The following is a 23813-nucleotide window of genomic DNA, read 5'->3' as shown; positions in this document are numbered from 1 at the left end:
TCTGGGAATAAAAGGGAGCTTTCTTCCTGCCTAATTTGCTTATGAAAAATATTCAATTATGTTCCAAGTTTAATTCACTTGTTAATGAAACGGAAATGAGTCCAACCAGCATGTTTGAATTGTCTTTCAAAAAGAGATACCACCACTGCTTTGTAAGAACAAACAATGCTAAATTAAAATGTGATTCTTCTGGATGGTGGAATTGAATTTCTCCCTGAAAGAACTTCTTAACTTCCAAAGGACATACATGGCTGACACCAATAACAGAAAACGTCATGCCTCACTAGAACAACTCTAGATTGTACCCTAAGATCTCAAATTACACACACACACACACACACACACACACGTGCGCGCGTGCGCACACACGCACGCATGCATGCCTTAGTTCATGTGAACACATATTAAACTCTTAAACACTGGGAAGTGGTGTGAACGCCACATGGGCATACTCTGTGCAGGAGGCACACTCCCAGCAGGCAATGTCTCACGTACCGTTTTTGCAGATCGGGCAGCACTGGTCAGGCTCGTACACGGGATCCACACACTCTGTCTGAGGACACGCGGACACTGCGCACAGCACTTCTCCACTGGCCTCACAGCGGCACCGCTCACAAGGAGACACCTGAAACACAAGCCCATCCATCTAGATCATTCTTCCAGCAGTGCTTATCAGACACTCTCATGCTCCTCCTCCTCCTCCTCCTCCCCTGACTTGCTGAGAAGACAGCCACATCATTTACAGACGTTAAAAAATTACCCAGAGCGGTGGTTTCCATGTGTGAGCACAGGAGTCCGGGATATTGCACAGCGCCCCCTGGGGAATAAAAACACTTGCAAGGGCTTCTATCTTCTCACCTAACACCACCTAGAGCAGCTCAGTTTCCACTATTCTACATGTGGGGTTTTCAACTTACTTTTGAAGAACGGTTCTTGTTTCTTTCAAAAGTAAACATATGAATTCTTGCAAAATCACCATCATGTAAATGATGCTTACGCTGCAGGCCAGTCAAATAGCCACCAAACCAATCAACAAGCAAAACTTACGTTTCTAGCTACAAAATGGTAGAACAGGGAATGGTGGGGGAAGATGTATAATACTTGATTCCCAGGACAATGGGCACTGCCAGGAACTGTCATTACGTTATTTATTTGAACTCTCAGTAACTCTGGAAAGCTGCTAAATATATTCTCCATATTTACTGATAAGAAACGGAGTCTCAGAGGAATTAGACAACTTTCTTGGGTAGTGCTTTATAAGAGGCAGAATATATAGTGGTCTTCTCAACCCGTTCCATTGTCCAGTGGTATGTTCATTTATATACTCGACTTCTACCTGTCTCTGCATTTTTATCCACTGGCTCTAGTTCTACTTCTGGGTTTAGTCAAACCAAGCCTAATACCTTTTCTGCACTGAAACGCCCATGCACTGCCAATTGAATCCTGCCGTGGCAAGTCCTGGGAGCTAGTGGTCTCATGGTTACGTGCTAGGCTGAGATCTACATGATGGACTATTGGAAATTACCTGCATCTCCATGGGAGAAAGGCTGGACTTTCTGCTCCAGTTACAGTCTCATAAACCCACAAAGGGGTTGGGATGGGGGGTGGTTAGTATTAGGAAGCATTGACTCGATGTCAGTGAGTTGAGTTATGGAAAGTCAAGAATGCTGTGGATGATAGATTTCTAGAAAACTCTAGTGACAAGAGTTTTCATCTAGGGCTACACAGGACTAGGCAGCGCAGGCAGAACCACCCACCATGATATGGTTAAAGTTCACTTTGCCAACCTGGCCGATAAAAACTGTAGGGTTAATTGAAGGGCAGAGAGATAAATGGCTCAGTGAGCCTTGCCTTTCTAGTTCTTGGGCCTCTTGCTTTGTGATGGTCGGACCAGGGTGCAGCTGCCTTAGGAGGTCCCTGCTTCAGATGACAAGGCTCACTCCCTGCAAAACATCCCCAAGGAGAAGTCGCATGGACTTACCCCGATGCAGTCCTATGTGCTGGAGCAGCAGTGTGGAGACCCCTGCCAGTGCTGAGATGCTTACACGTTCACTGATTTGGCTTTCCTCCTGCAGTCGGCCTCATTGCATGTATTTTGTAAGATGGAAGAGGACATTGTGGATTGGTGTCAGACATATGGGTTAATGTTGGACTGTGGGCTTGGGCAGCACTGGGTTGGGATGTTTTCTTGATGTGCACTTAACCTTTATATAAAACTCTCTCTTATACATAAGAGTTTCTGTAGATTTGTTTCTCTAAAGTACCCAGACTAACACACATCACAAACAGGAACTAAAATGGGAATCCTGACTTTAAAGAACAGAGATGCTGTGCTGACTTTCCAATACCACAGCTATGATCCAAACATTTGTAAAAAATACAGACCGTACTCACAACTCTATCCTTAGTATAAACATTTAAAAGTAAAATCTCAGCTAAATGTATGGTTATATGATGAAATAAAAGCTTAATGGGTATTTAAACCACTATGAATCTTAGACCCTGGAAAAAGATTAATCTGCCTAGAAATTAGGTCTCAGGGATGTATGTGTACCCAGGCACACACGCTGGGAAAAGAAGGAAAAGGAATTTGACCAAACTCCAGAGGAGCCCGCAGAAGGGAACTCCAGTGACACAGTGCGATAATTGGTGGACTGCTAACCCAAAGGTTGGGTGTTCGACCCCACCAGTCACTTTGTAAGAAAAAGCTGAATCAGTCTGCTTCAATAAAAAATTATAGCCAGAAAACTGGGAAAAACGGCAACCCTATAGACTCACTCATCCAGAGCTCCTGCTGCCAGACCAGAAAACTGGGAGGTTAGGTGAAGGAAATGGGGAGGTGGAGCCCTGAAATTAGAACTAGGGTACTAGGCTCTCTCCTGAACCCCCTTTTCAGGTGTGATTTCCACTCACAAAGCAAACCAAGAATGCTTTAAAGCACTCTAGCTTTGGCAAGCCTGCAGGTGCCAGGTGTGCTCTTGCTGGGAGCAGCAATTTCTCCAGGCTGAGGCCTGAGAGGGGACAGAATCACAGACATGAGGAGAACTGCACACCAGAGCTCTCCATGCTGTTGGCTGCCTTGAGGTCATAGCCTCGAGAGTGGCAGTGGCAGGTAGCCATAATTTAGAGTAGATGAAAAAGCAGATTTTTACTTCAGGTAGATCATGGTGTGGGAGAAAATAGGCAGATAGTCAGAGTCCAGGGAGCGAATTTAATTCCAATTGGACGTGAAGGAAACGACCCCCCAGATAAGCTGGGTCTCCCACTCTAGGGGTCAGCCTGACAGCACCCAAATCAGAACACATCGCAAGCATAATTTTTAAAATGGTGAAATATATATTATTAGTTTAAAACTCAAACCCCAGTCTGGTTTCTCATCTCCAAGAAGCATAAGGGATGGGGGGGGGGGGGGGCTAGGCCTTAACACAAATCATCATAAGAAGAAACCTAGCTAAGGAATGCCAGAACTCAGCTACAGGGCCTAACAGCTTTTTGAATAACAAAGACCACTGTAGCAAGTGTCTGCTTCAAACAGCATGGAGCTGCAGCCTAGAGACTGTGGGAGACAATTTAATTTGATTTTATTCTTGACGGCCAGGGGGATAAAAAATAAAATCCTCTGATCTAGTAGGCACCAGCAGTTCTAGATAGGACAGTAAGCCCAGCTTCCCTCTCAGTGATTCTACACATAGCTGGGGAGGCCCTGCCTGTCCTAGGGCCCTAGACGAGGCTATGGGAGCACGTCAGCCTCCACCCCTGCTGCAGCGCTACATACAGCACAAAACAGGTCCATCAGTGAACTCCAGCACTCAACTGACGCCTGGCCACTGGTGCAATCCCACACCGCATCTGTGGAACCCTACATCAAACGGGTACACCACCTCGCTACCTTGAGGAAAAGTTGGAAATCCTCCAGCCTCATGGACAGGTGATCAAGTCTCAGTTATCTCCTTACCTACTCCTCTATTTCTTCTCACTTTATTCACTAGCCCTTCTATTTTACCCACTGCAGTCAGTCTCAATGAGCTCAGGTCTGTTTTGGATTTTTTTTCTTTCACTTTCTTCTTTTTCCCTCTTTCTCCTCTTCTCCCCCACATACTCCTATCATATGCCACTACTGGCTTCCAGGTCACTACCCTCCGCTTAGGGCAAATCAACCCACATAGCAAGAGGAACTCCAGCCTGCCCTCCATGGGAGTGCTGTGCACCACACAAGGCAGCTGGGACAAACATCTACACCGTGCTGTGCTGCTGCGAAAACCTCTGTCAGACCTCTAAAGCAATCTCTTCAACTAGAGCAATTCGCCCAGCATCACTGGGTCCCTGCATTAAAAGGGCACACCAACCTGCCATTGTGGGGCAGGGACCAAACCCTTTTGGCTCCACATTCAAACAGTCAGGGATCAGCTATCCCTTTATTTTTTATTTCCTCCTTTTCTCTCTCCTCCCTCTTAACCAGAACAGCCAATCTTGGGGAAGACGATGAGTTTTTTCTCTTCTTTTTCTTATCTTTTTCTTTCTTCCCTCTTTTGGTCTTTGTTCTCTTTGCTTCTCTCTCTGCATGTATGATTCTCTCTTCTCCCTCTCATTCCTTTCACATGCCACTCCTGGTTCCTAGACCCCTACACTCTGCCTAGGACAACCCTGTCCTCCCAGTGGTCAGCCTGATGCCTAAGACAGTCCTGTTCACAGGATGACTAAGTGCTACACACAGCACAGCACAGGGTCAGCTATTTCTTTATCTATTTTTAAAATTCTCTCTCCTCCTTCTTTTTCTCTTTCTTCCTGTTCTTCTTTCATGTTTTCTTTTTATCTCCTCTTCTGCTAGCTCTTCTCTCTTTCCTACCACAGCCTAAGGAGATTCAGTTCTCCTTTGTTGTTTTCTTTTACTGTCTTATCTATTGTTTACTATGTGCATTTTAGTTGTGTGTGTGAGTGGGTGTCAGCTTGCTTGGCAATGATGCTCCAGTCTGTGTCTTCCACTTCCTCTTTTTCTCCTCTCCTATCACTTTCTTTCCTGTCACAAGCCACTAGAGGCCTCCAGGTCACTCTCTTCTGTCTAGGGTAACTCTGAAAGCCCAACTGGGGGAGCTACCACCCATATTTATTGGCATGGCAAGCATCCAAGGAATTCAAACCTGTTCTCTTTCACACACCGACCAGCAGGGGGTTCTCCCATACAAAAAGTGGGGCATTCCCCAGCCTAAATCTCAAGGCCCTACAAGTGACTGGGGGAAATGCCTGACCACCACTGGTAGGGCTCCATGCTACTGCAGGTACATTCACCCAAACTCCAAGGCGATCTCTGTCTACGGTAATTCCCTTGCCAGCTACAGAGCTCTACACCAAGAAGGGTATACCCACACACCCTCCTCAATACTCCAGTTGCAGAGGAAAACACCACAGGCCAGCCGAGGTGCACCAAGAACCGGGAAACCTACTTAGAGATCGGCCAGGGAAGCAACAACCCGACCAGTGTCACATGAAAAGAATATCCAACACACATTCCAAGTAGCAGAATACTGGATGGCTAGGATAAGAGTTAAACCAGAGGAGGATATAGCGATAGCCTGACCCCTCGGTACAGCTACCGACAGATAGTTCATAGAACTATTCATATGAATCCCCCAAGAGAGAGTCCAGGGCTCTTCGACTCAGGAAGATGACTCCAGGCTCATATAAAACAACACGTTAACAGCAACCAGTTCTAACAGCTTCAACGAAAAATCAGGAGAAACTAGACAATGCCGCAAGAAGTTATGAACCTAATGATGGGCATAGAAGAAGCAGATATTGAGATATTGACCTGCCTCAAGAAGAAATTTTCAAAATGCTGCTTGAATTCCTAAAGCATATGAGGCAAGCCATGCAGAAAACAGATGAAATGATACAGGAGATAAAGGCAATGCACCAAAGGGAAATACAAGAGTTAAGGGATGAAATAACAAAATCCAGTGACAAATTGACAGACCTTGCCAATAGGCTTGAGGAGGCAGAGAACTGCACCAGTGACCCAGATGATAACCTAGCAGACCTCAGCAAACGGGAAAAGCAATCAAATAAGACAATCAAATTACCTGATGAAAACTTGAGAGCCATGTCTGATGCTATGAAAAGAAACAATATTAGAATAATTGGACTACCAGAAAAAGACACAACAAAAAGTCAAAAGTGACAATAGCAAGGTAATTCTTAGAGGAAAACTTCCCCAGTTTAATAAATGACAATCAGGCAACCATTCAAGAGGTTGAAAGAACACCAGCCTGATTGAATACCAAGAAGAAGTCACCAAGACACATAATTGTCAAATTATCCAACTATGAGGAAAAAGAGATCATAAAAGTAGCTAGGGAAAAGCAAACAGTCAGGTATAAAGGTATCCCTATAAGAGTATATTCAGACCTATTAGTGGAAACAATTAAGAAGAGGAGGGAGTAACATATTCCAAGGAAAACAACGCAAACACAAGAATACTTTACCCAGCCAAATTATCTATTAAGATAGATGGAGAAGTAAGAGTCTTCCCAGACAAGGACAACCTCAAAGAATACATAAAAAGAAACCCAGCCCTACAAAAGATCCTTTCTGATCTAGTATGGGCAGAAGATCAACATTCACGGAGGGCAAATAAGAGACCATCACATAGAACAACTCCACCCATAGGGCAACAAAGAGGAAACAGCCCCCAGCATAGCATCAGCTCAATAGTGGAAAGAAGATAAACATAAACCACTCACACAACACAAGTGGATAAGATAGGTAGATAGGAAAATATCCAACACAAAAGGTACAAGATGACATCACAGAGTCCACAGATGGATATATTAACACTGAATATCAATGACCTGTACTCAGGCATTAAAAGGCAGAGGCTTGCAGACTGGCTCAGGAAACATAATCCATCGATCTGCTGCCTCCTGGAGACTCTTTTCAAGCTTATAGACAAAAACAGTTTGAGAATTAGAGACTGGAGAAAAATATACCAAGCAAATAGTAATGCAATAATGGAGGGGGTAGTGATCTTAATATCTGACCAAATTGTCCTCAATATACAGGCCATAGAAAGAGACAGAGGGGCACTATATAATGCTCAAGGGAACAATAGACCAAGAGCCAGTTAGCATAATAAACATATATGCACCTAAGGAGAGATCTGTGAAATTTGTAAATCAAACACTACAAAAGTTGACCTTAATAAACCACTCTCAAAAAAATAAATAAATAGACCACTCTCTTAAAAAGACAGATCATTGGTAAAGAAACTCAACAAGGAGGCTCCAGATCTAAATAGCACAATTGACAACTTGAATTGATAAATATTTTAGAGCTTTCCACCCACATGCAAAAATATTCACATTCTTTCAAGCCTACATGGCACATATTTGAATATAGACCACATCCTGTGACACAAGTCAAACGTGAGTAAAATCGAGCACATAGAAGTTATACAGACATCTCTCTCTGATCACTGCCCCATAAAGCTGAAAATTAACAGAAGGGCGGTGAAGAAAACAAGGGCAAACAATTGGAGGATGAACAATTTCCTATTGCAAAAGGAGTGGGTATTGACCCAGATCAGAGATGAAATCAGGAAGTTTCTAGAAACCAATGAGAAATAAAATACGACATACCAAAACCTGTGGGATACAGCAAAGGCATTTATCAGAGGAAGGCTGGTGGCAATAAATGCACACATTAAAAAAGAAGAGAGATTCGAGAATGATATACTGACACAAAACTTGTACCAATTAAAGCAAAGTCAACAGAACAACCCTACTAATAGCAAGAAGATAGATATAATGAGAATCAGAGCTGAGATACAGAAGAGGGAAAACAAGAAAACTAAAATTAATGCCACTGAAAGTTGGTTCTTTGAAAGAATTAACAGAATTGATAGACTTCTGGCAAACCTAGCTAAAGAAAGGAAGAAACAAATGACATTTTCAAGGATGAGGAAGGAAACAGAGACATTACAACAGAACCTAATGCAATCAAAAGGATAATTACACAGTACTATGAAGGTCTATACTCTAATGGAGACATTGACAAACATTTGGAAACACAATCCCTCCATAGACTATCCCAGATGTATGTCAAGAGCCTCAACAGACCTATAGCAATGGAAGAAATAGACAGGGTAATCAAGGGATCACCAACAAAAATCCCCCGGGCCAGATGGCTTCACAGGAGAATTTTACCAAACATTCAGGGAAGAACTGACACCAATCCTATACAAATTCTTCCACAACATAGAAAAAGGCGGAAAACTCCCAAACTCTTTCTATGAAGGTAGTATAACTCTGATACCTAAAGCGGACATAGATGCCACAAGAATCGAGAACTATATTCCAATATCCCTAATGAATATTGATGTAAAAATCCTTAACAAAATACTGGCCAATAGAATACAAAAGCATATTAAAAAAAATAATTCACCATGACCAAGTGGGATTCATACCAGGGACTCAGGGATCATTCAACATACGAAAGACCATCAGCATTATTCACCACATTGGAGGAAAAATGATAAGAACCACATGATAATATTAATAGATGCAGAAAATGCATTTGACAACATCCAACATGCATTCCTGTTTAAGACACTCAAGAAGATAGGAATAGAAGGAAAATTCCTCAATATTATACAAGCCATATATGAAAAATCAATAGCCAACATGGTAGTTAATGGAGAAAAGACGAAAACAATTCCATTGAAAAAGGGGACCAGATAAGGATGTCCCTTGTTCCCACTCCTATTTACATCTTACTAGAGGTCCTAGCTAACAACATAAGACAACGGAAAGATCTTAAAGGTATTCAGCTGGATAAGGAAGAGGCAAAATTATCATTATTTGTAGATGAAATGATTCTATATATCGAAGATCCCTTAAATTCCACAAGCGGAGTGTTGGAAGCAATAGAGGAATATGGTAGAGTGGCAGGATACAAAATCAAGAAACAGCAGTCTATTGGACTCTCTACAAGATCTCAGAAGAGACGATTAAAAAGGTAGTACCCTTTACAATAGGCACGTACAAATTGAAATACCTAGGAATATACCTGACTAAAAAAAGAGAAAGATTTGTATAAGGAAAATTATAAAACACTACTACAAGAAATCAAGAGTTTCCTCAACAAATGGAAGAATATTCATGCTCCTGGATTGGCAGACTCAAGATAGTAAAGATTTCAGTTCTGCCCAAGGCTCTGTATAAGTTCAATGCTATCCTGATACGAATACCACTTCCTTCTTCAAGGAATTGGAAAAACAGATTACCAACTTCATATGGGGGCAGGGGGTGGGGGGAGAAGCCCAGAATTAGCAGAGAACTCCTCAAGAAGAAGGACAAAGTAGGAGGGCTTGCTCTACCCGACTTTAGCATGTACTATACAGCCACAGTAGTCAAAACAGTGTGGTACTGGCATAATGACAGATATTCAGACCAATGGAAAAGAGCTTAAGAACCCGAAATAAAAACATCAGCATACAGGCAACTGATCTTTGATTAGGGCCCTAAAATATTAAATGGGAAGCAGATGTAATCTTCAATAAATGGTGCTAGAAAAAATGGATATCTACCTGCAGAAAAATGAAGAAAGATCCTTACCTCATTCCATGCACAAGAATAAACTCGAAGTGGATCACAGAACTTTAGATAAAACCGCAAACAATTAGGGCCATTAATGTGGGAATTGGGACAAGCCTGAGAACCTTGGCACAGGTAATACATAGGCTATCAGAAATAGGGAATCACAAATAGACAAGTGTGATATACTGAAGATAAGACACCTGTGTACATCAAAAGAATTCACCAAGAGAGTAGGGGAAACAACTGGGAAAACAACTTCAGCAATGACACATCAGACAAAGGCCTTATTGTTAAAATCTACAATCTATTGCAAGCTTACAATAAGAAAAATTAATTTCCCACTGAGGAGGTGGGCAAAGGACCTGAACAGAAGTTTCACAGAGTCTGAAATCCAAATGGCCAATAAACATATAAGAAAATGTTCCTGATCATTAGTCATAAGAGAAATGCAAATCGAAACAACTATGAGATACCACCTAACACCCTCAAAGATAGCCCAATGCAAAAAATCAAAAAGCAACAAGTGTTGGAGGGACTGTGGTGCAATAGGAACTCTCCTCCACTGCTGGTGGACCTGTAGGTATGTATAGCCACTATGGAAATCGATATGGCAATTTCTCAAACTGATAGAAATTGAGTTACCATACGACCCAGCAATGCCCCTACTGGGCATATACCCAGAAGTGGCAAGAAACAAACCAAGGCCAGACATCTGTGCTCCAATGTTCATTGCGGCAAAGTTCACAATCACAAAGTGTTGGAAACAGCCCAAATTTCCATCAATAGACAAATGGATTAAAAACTGTGGTACATACATACAATGGACTACTACGCATCGCTAAAAAGCAGTGATGAACGCATGAAGCATATTGACGCATGGGAAGAACTGGAGGAAATTATGCTAAGTGAAGTAAGCCAAACACATTAAGGACAAGTATAACATGAGTCTGCTGAGGTAAGTTTATATATACATAAAAATAAAGACCAGAATGGTAAATGCAAAAGGGGCACAGAGAAAAAGCTACTGTATACAAACACTCCAGGGGTGAGGTCCAGGTAGTATGGCAGGGGCCAGACCAAATCCAGAGGTACAGATGGTAGCCAACTAAAAGGGGGGAGGGGAGAAAAGGGGAAAGAAAAAAAAGATTTGTGATGGGGGATATGGCACTGGCCCACCCAAGGGGAGGGTATTGTCTGTGTCTTCACGGGGCACGAGGGACCAGATATAAAGCCAATGCCAGATGAATGCAGTGTGCCAGCAAGGTTTGGGGAGCTAGTGGAGGGGCCTGAGGGCTCGGTCCCCATACCAGCTACGTGGACAACTGCCACTCCCACCAGAAGAATTTATGTGAGAGGACGGCATTGAAGTGGCAGCTAGGGGAGAGGGGCATGTCTGATCAGAGCAAATGAAGGGGGAGGAAAACAGAGAGGAGCACATCCTGACCCACCAGGCCTGGAGGATGATATTTCTGTTCTGAACAGCCAATGGACAGAGTGGACAATATGGCTGATCCCACTATGAGACACGCTGTGTCCCTTGATGGCCCAGGGCCCTAAGGGGGACAACACTGGAGACCCAGTGTTGGGACTGGCCCAGACTGACCCTGTGAAACTGAGACAACCCACTAAAAGCGTGCAGCAGAGCAACTGTGGGAGCAGGGCAGGGAGCCCCTGAGGGAGTACAAAGGGCAGACTCTGGGGCCAGAGCATGGTACCCCATTGGACCTGACTGAAGGACACACCTAGAAATAAAAAACAGATTTTGATCTATTTACAGACTTTTATTTCTTAAAATTTTTTTTCTTTTAATTAATTTATTCTCCTATGGGTAATTTGCTTTATTTTTTATTTTTTGGCATCACTGTGTTCTCACTCATCGCCTATCTTGCTATGGCTTGATTTTTGGTGCATATTATTACCTCTACAGATCTATCTAGATAAGATAGACTGGATGAATTGTCTACAGGTGAAAACAATGGCACCAATGGTTCCAGGAGGACATGGGAGAGAGGGAGGAAGGAGTAAGGAGGTAGTGCTGACCAACTAAGGGACAGGGGAGCAACAAGAGATCCAAAATCAGTGACAATAAGTGTGCGAGAGGCCTGGTAGGGATTCAGCAAGGGCAATGTAACTGAGAAATTACTGAAACTGAAATGAGGCTGAGCAGGATAGTGGGACAAGAGGAAAGTAAAAGGAAATAGAAGAAAGAACTTGGTGACTAATGGTATTTATAGAGGTCTACAGACTGGAATGTACATATGTAAATATATTTATATGAGTGTGGGGAAACAGATCTACGTGCATATATTTATAGGTTTAGTTGGGCCTCCACTCAAGCACTTACTCAATGCAAGAACACGTCGTTCTATTAAATTGGAATTCCAGGATGTACACCTTCCCAACACGATTGCTGAAGAAAAATGTGTGCATAAGCAAATGTAGTAAAGAAAGCTGATGGTGCCCAGCTATCAAAAGATACAGCGTCTGGGGTCTTAAAGGCTCAAATATAAGCAAGCAGCCATCTAGCTGAGAAGCATCAAAGCCCACATAGAAAAAGCACACCAGCTTGTGTGACCACAAGGTATTGAAGGGACCAGTTATCAGACATCAAAGAACTAAAAATCGTACAGCAGGTGCCAACTCCTGATATGATTACTGAAGAAAAATGTGTGCATAAACATATGTGGTAAAGAAAGCTGATGGTGCCTGGCTAAAAAAAATATTGCATCTGGGGTGAGATGGCTGGATGTTGGTCTCTATCCTCAAGAAAAGGATACCGTGTAGCACTGCCCCCACCCCTCTACCCCTCTCCACTACACTTCAGTGGGGAAGTAGGAAGTATATTTTGGCTAGAAAATTTGAAAGGAGAGAGCTGCCATCTATGCCAGGCCCCAGGTAGGGCCCCAGGAAAACAGTCACATCACAGAGCAAGGTGTGGAGACTGCACAATTAAGGAAGTGTCCATCATTGAGGTAGCTGTCCCTGAGTCCGCCTTCAGCAGCTCCTTTCTGCACGAACCAGAGGATCCTGGCAAATAGCGCAGAAACGACTGACCTGGAAACCACACACGTCTTACTCTCACAGGAGCTGAAGTTTCACAGCCCTGACCACAGAGCTCTGCTTGAAGCAAATATATTCATGCTAGTTTTCACAATTCTTACAGGATTTTTAGCTTAATCTAGAATCTGATGCTCAGTTTTACTGTCACGAAATATGTGTGCTTCAAAAAGTTTATGCAAACATTCCACTATCTTTCATTATATTTTTCTATGAATTTTTGAAGCTCCTCATATTTGAAATACTGATCAATTCTTTTGCCACCTGTTCATTTCTCAAATCTCTGACTTTTTGCTTAGAATCAAGAATACCATGACGATATCAATTTCCGGCTTCACCTTCTGATACTTACGTTAGCCTCTACCTGCGTCATACGTGGGTTCCTATTTGCTCTTTTTCTCTTCCAGCCCTCCCCTAGATCCTAGCCAAATCTGAGTTGGTGACAGCAACAGGGAAAAAAAAATGATGCCAGTTCCCTTAGATCAGTGATTCTCAACCTTCGTAATGCCACGAGCCCTTAATGCAGTTTAATGTGGTGGTGACCCCCTAGCCATAAAATTATTTTTGTTGCTACTTCATAACTGTAATTTGCTACTGTTATGAATCCAGTGACCCCTGTGAAAAGGTCATTTGACCCCCAAAGGGGTCGTGACCCACAGGTTGAGAACCACTGTGTTGGATACTAGCATGCTCCCTTGTTAACGGAATTTGAGCACGAGCTCACAATCTCCTTGTTGGTCTAAGTCAGAACTTCTCACCTGATGTCAACACTCCTGGCCCTCCTTTCAGAACCCAGGTCACATAGTAGAATTCTGCTTTCACCACGCTCATGCTCCTGTCACTTGCCAGCGGACCTGGTCCCAAGGCTAGGAGCAGTTCCAATTCCACCCTATGGTTTGACCTCCTGCTAAGCATGATGCTTTGGTAGGAACACTTGCTGGGCCCCGTGATCACTCCCTAGATGTCCGGTGTGGCTCACTGACCAAATTCATTCAACTGCAGCCAGGCCTGCCCAACATAATGGACAAAATTAATACTGGATCCTAGAACATAAAGCTCAGTCATACAACACCTTGAGATCACTATGCTGTTTTAATAGGCCTCACCATGCTGACCTATCTACGTTGAAAGACTCATCATTTGGTAAACTCCTACTTATGTTATATAGAATAGAAATGTCTCCTCTCTGGGATGTCATCTTTGATGCTAACAACTGCAGAGCTGGTCGCTTCTTTCCTTTAATCATCACCTCATCTTACTCCTATATCTCACATCTCTTTATGTAGTTTAAATGAATGAGGGTTAGTAAATGTAAAATTTTGACAAATTAAAAGCAAAATGCCTGCTCAAATGAGCTGCGCGGCGAGCTGAGAAAGATGCAGTCATTTGTCTAAGCCTCACTGATTCATGGGGATGAATCATCATTGAACTCTAAACCACAGTCCTCCAGGACAGTGTGATGGAGACCAAGGGCCTTGGCACAAGTCCACGCTTGTCAGCGATTCTCATAGCATTCAGCCCCACATCCCCTCTACACCCAAGGGTCAAGCACAGGACTCTTCTTTCTGGCACAAAGAAGCTCTGATGAGTGGGCATATCCATATATATATATGAGCAGAACATATATATTCTACAAAAGTCTAGCACCCTGTCTTCAGACCTGGGCAGCAATGTTGGGACCCCCCACTGCCTGAAATAGAGAAGGTGCTGTGGTAGTTACATAATTTCATGTCAACTTGATAAATAAGTGTAGGAGTGGAGTCTAGCCTGTCATTCAGGCTACAGTCTGATGATACCTCCTTGTGGTCATGGTCTTGCCATGAAGATTCTGGGTAATTCCTTTTTTTTACCCTGGAGGTGGACTACACTCTCTCTGCTTCACCTTCCCATTGAGGAGCCACACTCAGAGAGCTCGAGAAACCACATGGAGACCCGTGCCAATGCTGACATGCTTCCACCACCAGTGGACCCACAAGACTTTTTCCCCACCAGCCTGTGATCTTTCTGCATTCGGCATCATTGCATGAACTGTATAGATCTGAAGAGGGATTTATGGACTAGTATCAGACATGTGGGCCAATATCGGACGAATGGACTTGGTCTGGAGTGGGCTGGGAAGTTTTCTCAATATAAAATTGATATAAAGCTTTGATATAAAGCTCGCTCTTACACATATATGAGTCTCCCTAAATTTGTTTCTCTTGACAATACAGTCTAACACAGATGTGAAGGAGCAGATATATAAACCCCAGCTTCTATAGAACAAATCTTTCAGTCTGCAAAGTCATTCTGGTATTCTGGGTCATTTCACATACAAAATATTCAGCATTCCAAACATCTGACTCCATTATCTAGGACTCAAGAGGAAGATCTACTTGCCATGATTAAATTTCACGTTGCTACTCTAACTGTAACTACCACGTCTGAGCACCTTCCAAACCGAAGATTCCTCAAGCCCTCCAGGCATCCCAGAGCTAAACTGCTTCCCGCCAGCCCTGTGGGTGTTTTGAAAAAACTGAAAGTAATCATGTCTGAGTGCACCCCTGTATCTCCAATGATGAGAGTGAACTTCTGGGCAAATTTTATCAGATGAGGCAAGCTTTATCCTCTTACAAATTTACACACTGTCCCTCTTCTCTAGTCCCTCTACCCTCACCAGCCCCCCCCCCAAAAAAAAAACTTAGCTAGGGCTACCCTGATTTTAAAACATCCGTTGTTAGCAATAAACAGCCTATATATTGTTTACACTATTTGTGTACACTATTTTGACAGAGATACTATATTCTTTATTAATATCCCAGTTAAATTCTAATCTTCTTATAGATATAATTTGGCATATTGATTATACATTGGGCTGTGATTTGAAAGACCAGCAGTTTGAAACCAGTCACTCTGTTGGAGAAAGACAAGCTTTCTACTTGGGTAAACAGTTATAGTTTCAGACACTCACAAGGGCCTTTCTACCCTGTCCTATAGGGTCACTATTAGCTGGCATTAACACCAGGGAAGTGAATTTGGTTTGGTTTTTATAGATATAATTTAGCAGCATATCGTAGAAAAACATTTGAGGAAGGGACTCATTGTCCATCCGTTTGCTATTGTCAGGTTCAGCTCCTGGAATTCACACTTGACAGGTTCAGGCAACAATCGTGTAACGGAAAATCTCATGTGGTGGAGAAGGATGTAAGCCAAACTCATGACTGTATAAGGAGTTTTGGTGCTTGGATGATAAACAAAAACTACCACAATAAAAAACAAACATGATTTCTCAGAATTAGATTTAGGAATAAAGGCATTCTCTTTATTTCTCCATTCACTTAGGTTCTGAGGCCATAAAGATAAATACTATTTCTGTTCTTTTTATTTTTTTACTTTCTCTTCTTTCTTTGGAAAGTGAGAATGTGGATGCTAGTTGGCATAGTAGAATATATCAATAATTGGGTAAGTGTGACACCTGACACCAGGGACATGGTCTCTAAACTAATATGGTCCTTTCTACATTTTCCTCTGAGTTGGTATAGTCACCCTGTCTTATGGACAACTCTGCAACATGTTGCTGCTGTGACGTTGGTTCCAACTTGTCACGACGGCGTGCACAGCAGAGCAAGCTGTCTCTGCACTCGCTACCATCTCCATTGTTGTGACACGTATTTTTAATGCCTTCCAACCAAAGAAGCTCATTTGCTAGCTCTATGCAGGATATTGTTCTTTTATGATCCATAAGGTTTCATTGGCATATATATCTCCAGGATTTTCTTTCTAATCTGTTTTAATATGAAGGCTCCACTAAAATAGATCCATGATGGGTGGTCCAGCTGACCTTTGAGATACCAGTTACATAACCTCTATCAACATGCAAGCCATGACAAGTGATTGAGTTTAATATGGATCTAAGAAATATACCCTCAAACCCAATCAACACAGTCGGGAACAGACACTCGGGCTAATTTTTTATGATAAAGCTATGACTATAACATGCGCAGCAAGGGGTGGAAGTCTCAGTAAAGATCTTAACTCAATTACTAATGTAGACATTATCCATAAATAGATTATTGGTGTTCAACTGCCACGGAGTTAGTTCCAGCTCATAGTTATCCTACGTACAACAGGATTCATAATTAGGTAGATTTTTATAATGCTTAGCAATTACATACATGCCCATATTATATATACATAGATGATAATAACTATGAAATAAACATTGAATCAATTTCTAAATAAGTACAAATGGATAGCATAATTTTCCTATTTGAAACAATTATTAAATGTAAACTGTCACCTGCTTGAAAGAAGGGCACTAATTAAATGAAGTTACTCGTGTATAAACTAGAAACCTAATCACTGATAAGAGGCAAGGCGTTTTGAATTAACATTTCTATATGAGCATTACATAAACAACTTTGTTTTATCTCATAAATATTACACTAATATACTCAGGTAAAATAAGGCGTCTGTCTATTCATATTTGTTATATTTAATGCCATAACTATGATTACAGTTGTAATAACAACAGAACAACCAGGTTCTGAAAAGGAAATGATAGAAGCAACTTGAATTTGAATTCCAGTCTCATTTATGGAGCAACTCTTTCCAATATCCCTTCAGACAACTTCTGCTGCTCCCACCTATCTGCACAGCAGAATTCTATCTGGGTGCCCCTCTGCTTAAGAAACTCTTATTTTTCTTAAATTCAAATTAAATGCTACAACCATTTCTACAACTATGCTGCCATTGACATGGATGAGAGCTGAGAAATATATGCTAAATAATCCTTTCACTGGACCAAAATCACGAGGGGTACCCCTCAAAAAACAGAATAACACTAGGCAGAGCAGAACTTTTGTAGTATACATTTTACTCACAAGGTATGCATCAAGTAACTTGCTCTGATTTAGTACGTCCAGTGGTGTCACCTGGGAAGGTTCTCTCTGGTCACAGTGAATTTTTTTTGTAGAGCAGTTTTGCTTGAACCTCAGTTTTTGTGATGGCTGATTTCAGAGAACAGCTGCAGCTGTGCAATGTTGTCTCCTGCTCGGGAAAAATGCCTGAGAGACTGCTGTGATGTTGAACACAACATGCAAGGGCAGCACAATGCAAAACCCTGAGTGTCCGAGTGGTTTCCTCATTTCAGAAAAGGTTAAATGCTGATTGATGGCAAACCTCATTCGGTACCTCCATCAACTTCCTGAACAGACAAAAATGTTTAGATCAGACTGTTCATCAAACTTTCTATTTAGCGATTCTGCAAAGATTGTAAACAGGGTGAGGCAAAAAAAGGCCTGATTTGTGGCAGATGGGGAACTGGTTTTGCCAGCATGACAGTGCACCTGCTCACGTGGCCATCTCAGTGCATCCGTCTTTGGCAAAAAACAGCATGCCTCTCTTGCCCCCACACCTTACTCACGCGACCTCACTCTGTGTGACTTCTTTTTGTTTCCATGGATGCAGACGGACATGAAAGGATAGCGCTTTGAAGAGATGCAAGAGGTGAAGAAAAAAATGAGGAAAGGGCTCTGCGCTATCCAAACAGCTGAGTTTGAAAAATGTTTCCAAGAATGGAATTGCAGACTTTCCAGGTGTATTCAGTGTAATGGAAAGTGTCTTGAAGTTGATAAGGTTGTTTTGTGAAAAATTTAAATACATAACTTTGGGGGGAGAAATCTGTTGTTTTTGTTTGTTTGTTTCAGTACCCCCTCGTATACTTCCAACTTCGATTTTTGTTTCGTCTTCTCACTGTGGCCTACTGAAGTGGCTGCTCAGAAATCCCAGGGCTGCAAAGTTATGTGGCTTTTGTAGATTAGGGAGAAATACCAGTCCGAACTCAGAGGATCACTTAAGAACAGACACAGGGGAGATATGATCATCCCAGCACCATTTCCCAAGTCATTGCAATGTGTTCAGAGATGTGGGATTCATTAGAGAAGAAAGAGAAGTTTAAGTTAATAATTTTCAGTATAAAACTTGTTCAGCTAACACTATCCCCTCTTCTCTTCATCTCTCTGCTCTTCCCCCAGAAAAGATGTTCTTTTTGTTTTTCTAGCTCCGAAATGGTTTGATTTTGCTAAGTAGCAAGGTGATCTGTGCATGAAACCAAAGAGAAACACTGCCTTTGGGACTGGCCTGTCCCTTCCTGTGGCATTCTCACACACCTGTCCTTCCTTACATACCACGTACGTTTTGAGATTCACAGAAGCCTTGCAGGCATAGTGGCCTGGACTCTGGTCTCCCGCTCTGACAAACCTCAAGCCCAGCCAGTGGGGAGTGCTAGCACAGAGCCACAGCCAGGCCTTAGTCACGGTGCCCAGACAAGGGTCACATGCTGGATAGACTCAATACGCATAGATGGAAAAGAGCTACAAATGGTTAAAAAAAGATACAAGAATGAAAACTAGCATGCACAGTACATTACTAAAATGTGAATATTGTAGTCTGGAGCTTTGTTTCATGGAGAACTGCTCAATATTTCATAAAGGGCAATTTATGGTAGAGGACCCTACATTTGATCAAACTGGAAGTAAAAACAAATAAAAATATCTGTTTGAGAGGGATCAAGTTTTAGAATACACATTTAATACACAAGTGAAATAAATGATGTTGATAATAGTATGAATAGCTGTGCTTGGAGGTGCTCACGGTGACTCTAAGAAGAAAGGAATTAAAGTACCCAGCACGACCCTAGCTTCCTATTAAGAAAGAAAGAGAAAAAAACAGTTGCCATGAATTGATTCAGAGTCCTGGTGAACCCGTGTGTCCGAGTACAATATACCCCACAAGCATGATAAAGGCTGGTTTTCCTACAGCACCAAGCCTCCTTCCAGAAGTGCCTCTTCTTTCACCAGATTGGAAACACCCAGTTCTCAATTTATAGATAAGTGTGTCAACTGTTTCGACCAGCCGTGAGTCCTGAGCGATATCTAGCACTGCATCCCGCATGCACAAATCACAGACTGACAGCAAAATGAACAACCCTATCTTGGAAGAAGTACAGCAAGAAAACCACTTGGAAGCCAGAATGCTGAAACTTAGTCTCACTTCCTTTGACATGTTATCAGGAAGGAATAATCCCTGTGGAAAGACATCAGTTATGACAAAGGATCTTGAGACGGTGAGTAAAAAGAGAGGAAGATCCTCCAAGAGATGGATGGACATGGTGGCTCCAACACTGGCCTCCAACATAGCAACACTGGTGAGGATGGTGTCAGATTGGGCAGTGTTTTGTTCCGTTGCACATGGGGTTGCTCTGTCAGTCTGGGTAGACTAGAGAAACAATTCCATAGAAACTCGTATGTGTAGAAGAGAGAGTTTTATATAAAGCGTTAAGTATACCATTCTGAAAGCATCTCAATCCCATCTAGTCCAAACCCAAAAGTCTGTCTTAGCCCATATCTGCAAAGTCCTCCTCAAACTCACAAAACACACACAATTGTGCCAAATGCAGGAGGATCACAGGCCAGTGGGTAGAAAGTCTTTGAATCCAGTGAATGTGTAAGCATCTCAGCGCTGGCGGGGGTCTCCACGTGGCTGCTCCAGCACCCAGGGCTGCATCAGGGTAGGTCCATGTGGCTTCTCCTCAGGGATGTCTCGCAGGAAGTGAGCCTTGCCAGCTGAGGCAGAGGACTGGCTATGGCAGCTGCACCCTGGTCTGACTGTCAGAGAGCAAGAGACGAGAGAACTCAAAAGGCGAGGCTCATGGAGCTATTTATCTCTCTGCCCTTCAATTAATCCCATATGTTTATCGGCCAGGTTGGCACAATAAACCTTAACTGTCTGAGGTTGTTATCAGTCACAACTGACTAAGTGGTATCTGACAAGAACATATCCATTGTCTGAGATGCGCTTCTACAGAGGAACAAAACCAGTTAAGTGTATATGCAAAGATATAGAAAAATATCTCTTTCGTGGCAATGGCTTGTGGAAGCTAGCATCAGGCTAGTCTTTTCATGACACACATCGTTTCAAGAAGTGATGAACTCAAGATCAGCAATCACAGGGCAGGCTGCAGGTTCCCAGGGCTACAGGGCAGGCTGCAGGTTCCCAGGGCTACAGGGCAGGCTGCAGGTTCCCAGGGCTACAGGGCAGGCTGCAGGTTCCCAGGGCTACAGGGCAGGCTGCAGGTTCCCAGGGCTACAGGGCAGGCTGCAGGTTCCCAGGGCTACAGGGCAGGCTGCAGGTTCCCAGGGCTACAGGGCAGGCTGCAGGTTCCCAGGGCTACAGGGCAGGCTGCAGGTTCCCAGGGCTACAGGGCAGGCTGCAGGTTCACAGGGCTACAGGGCAGGCTGCAGGTTCACAGGGCTACAGGGCAGGCTGCAGGTTCACAGGGCTACAGGGCAGGCTGCAGGTTCACAGGGCTACAGGGCAGGCTGCAGGTTCCCAGGGCTACAGGGCAGGCTGCAGGTTCCCAGGGCTACAGGGCAGGCTGCAGGTTCCCAGGGCTACAGGGCAGGCTGCAGGTTCCCAGGGCTACAGGGCAGGCTGCAGGTTCCCAGGGCTACAGGGCAGGCTGCAGGTTCACAGGGCTACAGGACCTGACAAATCCCAAGCTGTGCAGGGCAGGCGGCAGGCTACGACTTCAAGTCCCACAAAGCAGGGGTCAGAGAATGTTGAGTCACATGCTGGATTAATAAAGAGCCAGCTTTGCCAGAATATACATATACAAGAGTAAGTAGAAAATACTGTCACAAATTCATTGGAAGATTTGTTAAAATGTTCAAAATGTAAAAGTTATTGTTTCTCAACATCTCTTCTATGCGAGTCTGTGAACTCCTGAAGATAATGTTTCCATCTTTCTAACTCTTCCCCAAGCAATTCTGTACTCTTCAATCTATATAACATAAAACAGTGGTTGTACAACATAGTTATTGCAGTAAATGCCATAACTTTGTATACTTTAAAAGTAGTGAAATGGTTAGTTTTATGCAAAGTGAATTTTCCCACGGGTGTCTATCCCAAGTCAAGCCTGAGGAATCTAAGATTCTATCTGCAAAATATTAAACAAAGTCTCAAAAGAAGATAGAAGGAAAACATAGAGTCATGGTGTTCAAAAGAATTGGCCAACATTTAACCATTGATAAAAATGAGAAATAAAAATAAAAAGTACTGAAGAAAATTAAAGTGAAATCATTGGATAAATAATAAATAAATCTCCAGGAATTGATGATTGATGGAGTATCAATTAAGCTATGTCCACAAATGGATATAATGCCAAAAAATGGGAAGATAGAGACCACCAAATTAATTAAAAGATTCACTTCTGTGCCCATGCCAAAGACATGTGATCCACGCAGGTGAAGAACTTATTAAAAAACAACAATATCAAAAGGAAGTAAAATTTTCTGAAGATAATTCAGAAATTTTACAGCAGCACATCCCAGAGAACTGTCAGGCATGCAAGCAGATTCAGAAGCATATAGGATATCACCACTGGTGTTAAATTGATCTTGAGTGAAAACAGACAAGATGTTGCTTTCCAGAAAGATATTTACATATGGCTCATTGACTATGCAAAGTCATCAGACTGTGTGGGTCACAACAAATTATAGATAACATTGGAGAATTGGAAACAGTAAAACCCTTAATTGTGTTCTTTCAGAACTTGTACACAGTCCTTCACAAATAACAAGAAAATATCACATGGTTTAAAATGAGGAAAGGTATCCTCCTGGTGTCTATTCTGTTATCACACTGAATCTGAATGGGGAGAGTGGACTATCTGAAGACGGTAGCTTTGGGATTGAAGGAAAACTCACTAACAAGTTGCGATTGGCGGATGGCATAAATTTGCTTGCTGAAAACAGAGTACTTAAAAAACTAACTAATGAGGATCAAGACTACAATATCCAGTTGGGATAAAGAAAACAAAAAGCCTCACAACGGTACCAATAAGCAGCATCATGATAGACAGAGAAAAGGTTATATTGTCAAGGATTTCATTGCATTTGGATCCACAAGCAACACCCACGGAAGCAGCAAAAAAGAAAGAAAGAAATAGCAGATTGCATGGAGTAAATATGCAGCAAAACATCTCTTTAAACTATTAAATCACAAATAAGTTAGTGTAAGGGCTAAGGTGCACCTGATTTATGTCATGGTATTCTCCTTTTTTTAATGTTTAATTTTTTTTCGTCATGGTATTCTCAATCACCTCATATGCATGGGAAAGCTGGAAAAAACAAGGAAGGCTGCAGATGAATTGTTGGTATGGAATGATGGTATTGTCAAAAATGGATATATCATGAATTTCTAGAAGAATAAAGAACTCTGTCTTTAAAGAAGTACAATCAGAATGCCCTTTAAAGCCAGAGTGGTGGAACTTGGACTCATGTACGTTGGACAGGCTCTCGGGAGAGTTCAGTTCCTGGAGGAGGATGTCATCGTTGGTAAAGTCGAGTAGCAGTGACCAAAAGGAAGATCTTCCATGAGATGGATTACACAGCGGCTACGAGACTGTTCTCAACCATGGCAGCCAAGGCGCAGATGCCAACTTCGTCTTGTTCTGTTGTGCGTGGGCTCACTCTGAGTTGAGGCCAACACAATGGCACCTAACAAGAATAGTAACTAGCTGGCATGTAAGTGATCAGCTTTGGAAGGGTGAAGTTCTATAGCCCCCAATTCTATACTGATACACACCGTGTCACCAAGAGTCAGAGTTAGTTACAGTGCATAACAACAGTAGTTCCTTTTCTTGTACGTTAAGGTTCCTCTGATCAGACTCTTTGTGGTGGTTGTTGGTGCCATTGAGTCGGCTCTGACCCATTAGCCACCTGATGCCCCACGATGGAACAAACACTGCACTGCGTGACCCTGCGCCATCCTCACAATTGCTTCAATGCCTGATCCCATGGATGTCCATCCATCTCATTGAGGGCCTTCCTCGTTTTGTGCCACCCTTCCACTTTACCAAACATGATCCCCTTCCCAGGGACTGGTCTCTCCTCCAATATGTCCAGAGTATTGTATTATGAAGTCTCGCCATCCTTGCCTCTGAGGAGCACTCTCAATGCACTTCTTCCAATACAGATGCGTTTGTGGTTTTAGCAGTCCATGGTTATTCTTCGGCAGCACTACAATCCGTATGCATGTATTCTTCTCCGGTCTTCCTTATTCAGGGCCCCACTTTACATGCATATGATGCAAGGAGAATGCCCTGGTTGGGTCAGCCACACCTTA

General features: G+C 42.7%; 1 protein-coding gene across 1 annotated transcript in view; it reads right to left on the bottom strand.

The window, feature by feature from the left end:
- The window catches only part of VWC2 (von Willebrand factor C domain containing 2), a 136087-nt gene that overhangs the window by 97500 nt on the left and 14774 nt on the right, over nt 1-23813 (bottom strand). Inside the window, exon 2 of the mRNA XM_075557503.1 lies at nt 496-625. Coding sequence (XP_075413618.1) covers nt 496-625 — 130 coding nt within the window. The remainder of the gene's footprint in view (nt 1-495; nt 626-23813) is intronic.

The sequence above is a fragment of the Tenrec ecaudatus genome, chromosome 9 (assembly GCF_050624435.1).
Source record: "Tenrec ecaudatus isolate mTenEca1 chromosome 9, mTenEca1.hap1, whole genome shotgun sequence".
Lineage (NCBI taxonomy): Eukaryota > Metazoa > Chordata > Mammalia > Afrosoricida > Tenrecidae > Tenrec > Tenrec ecaudatus.
Note: the sequence above shows the minus strand (reverse complement) of the source record. Positions and strands in the feature narration are given on the sequence as shown.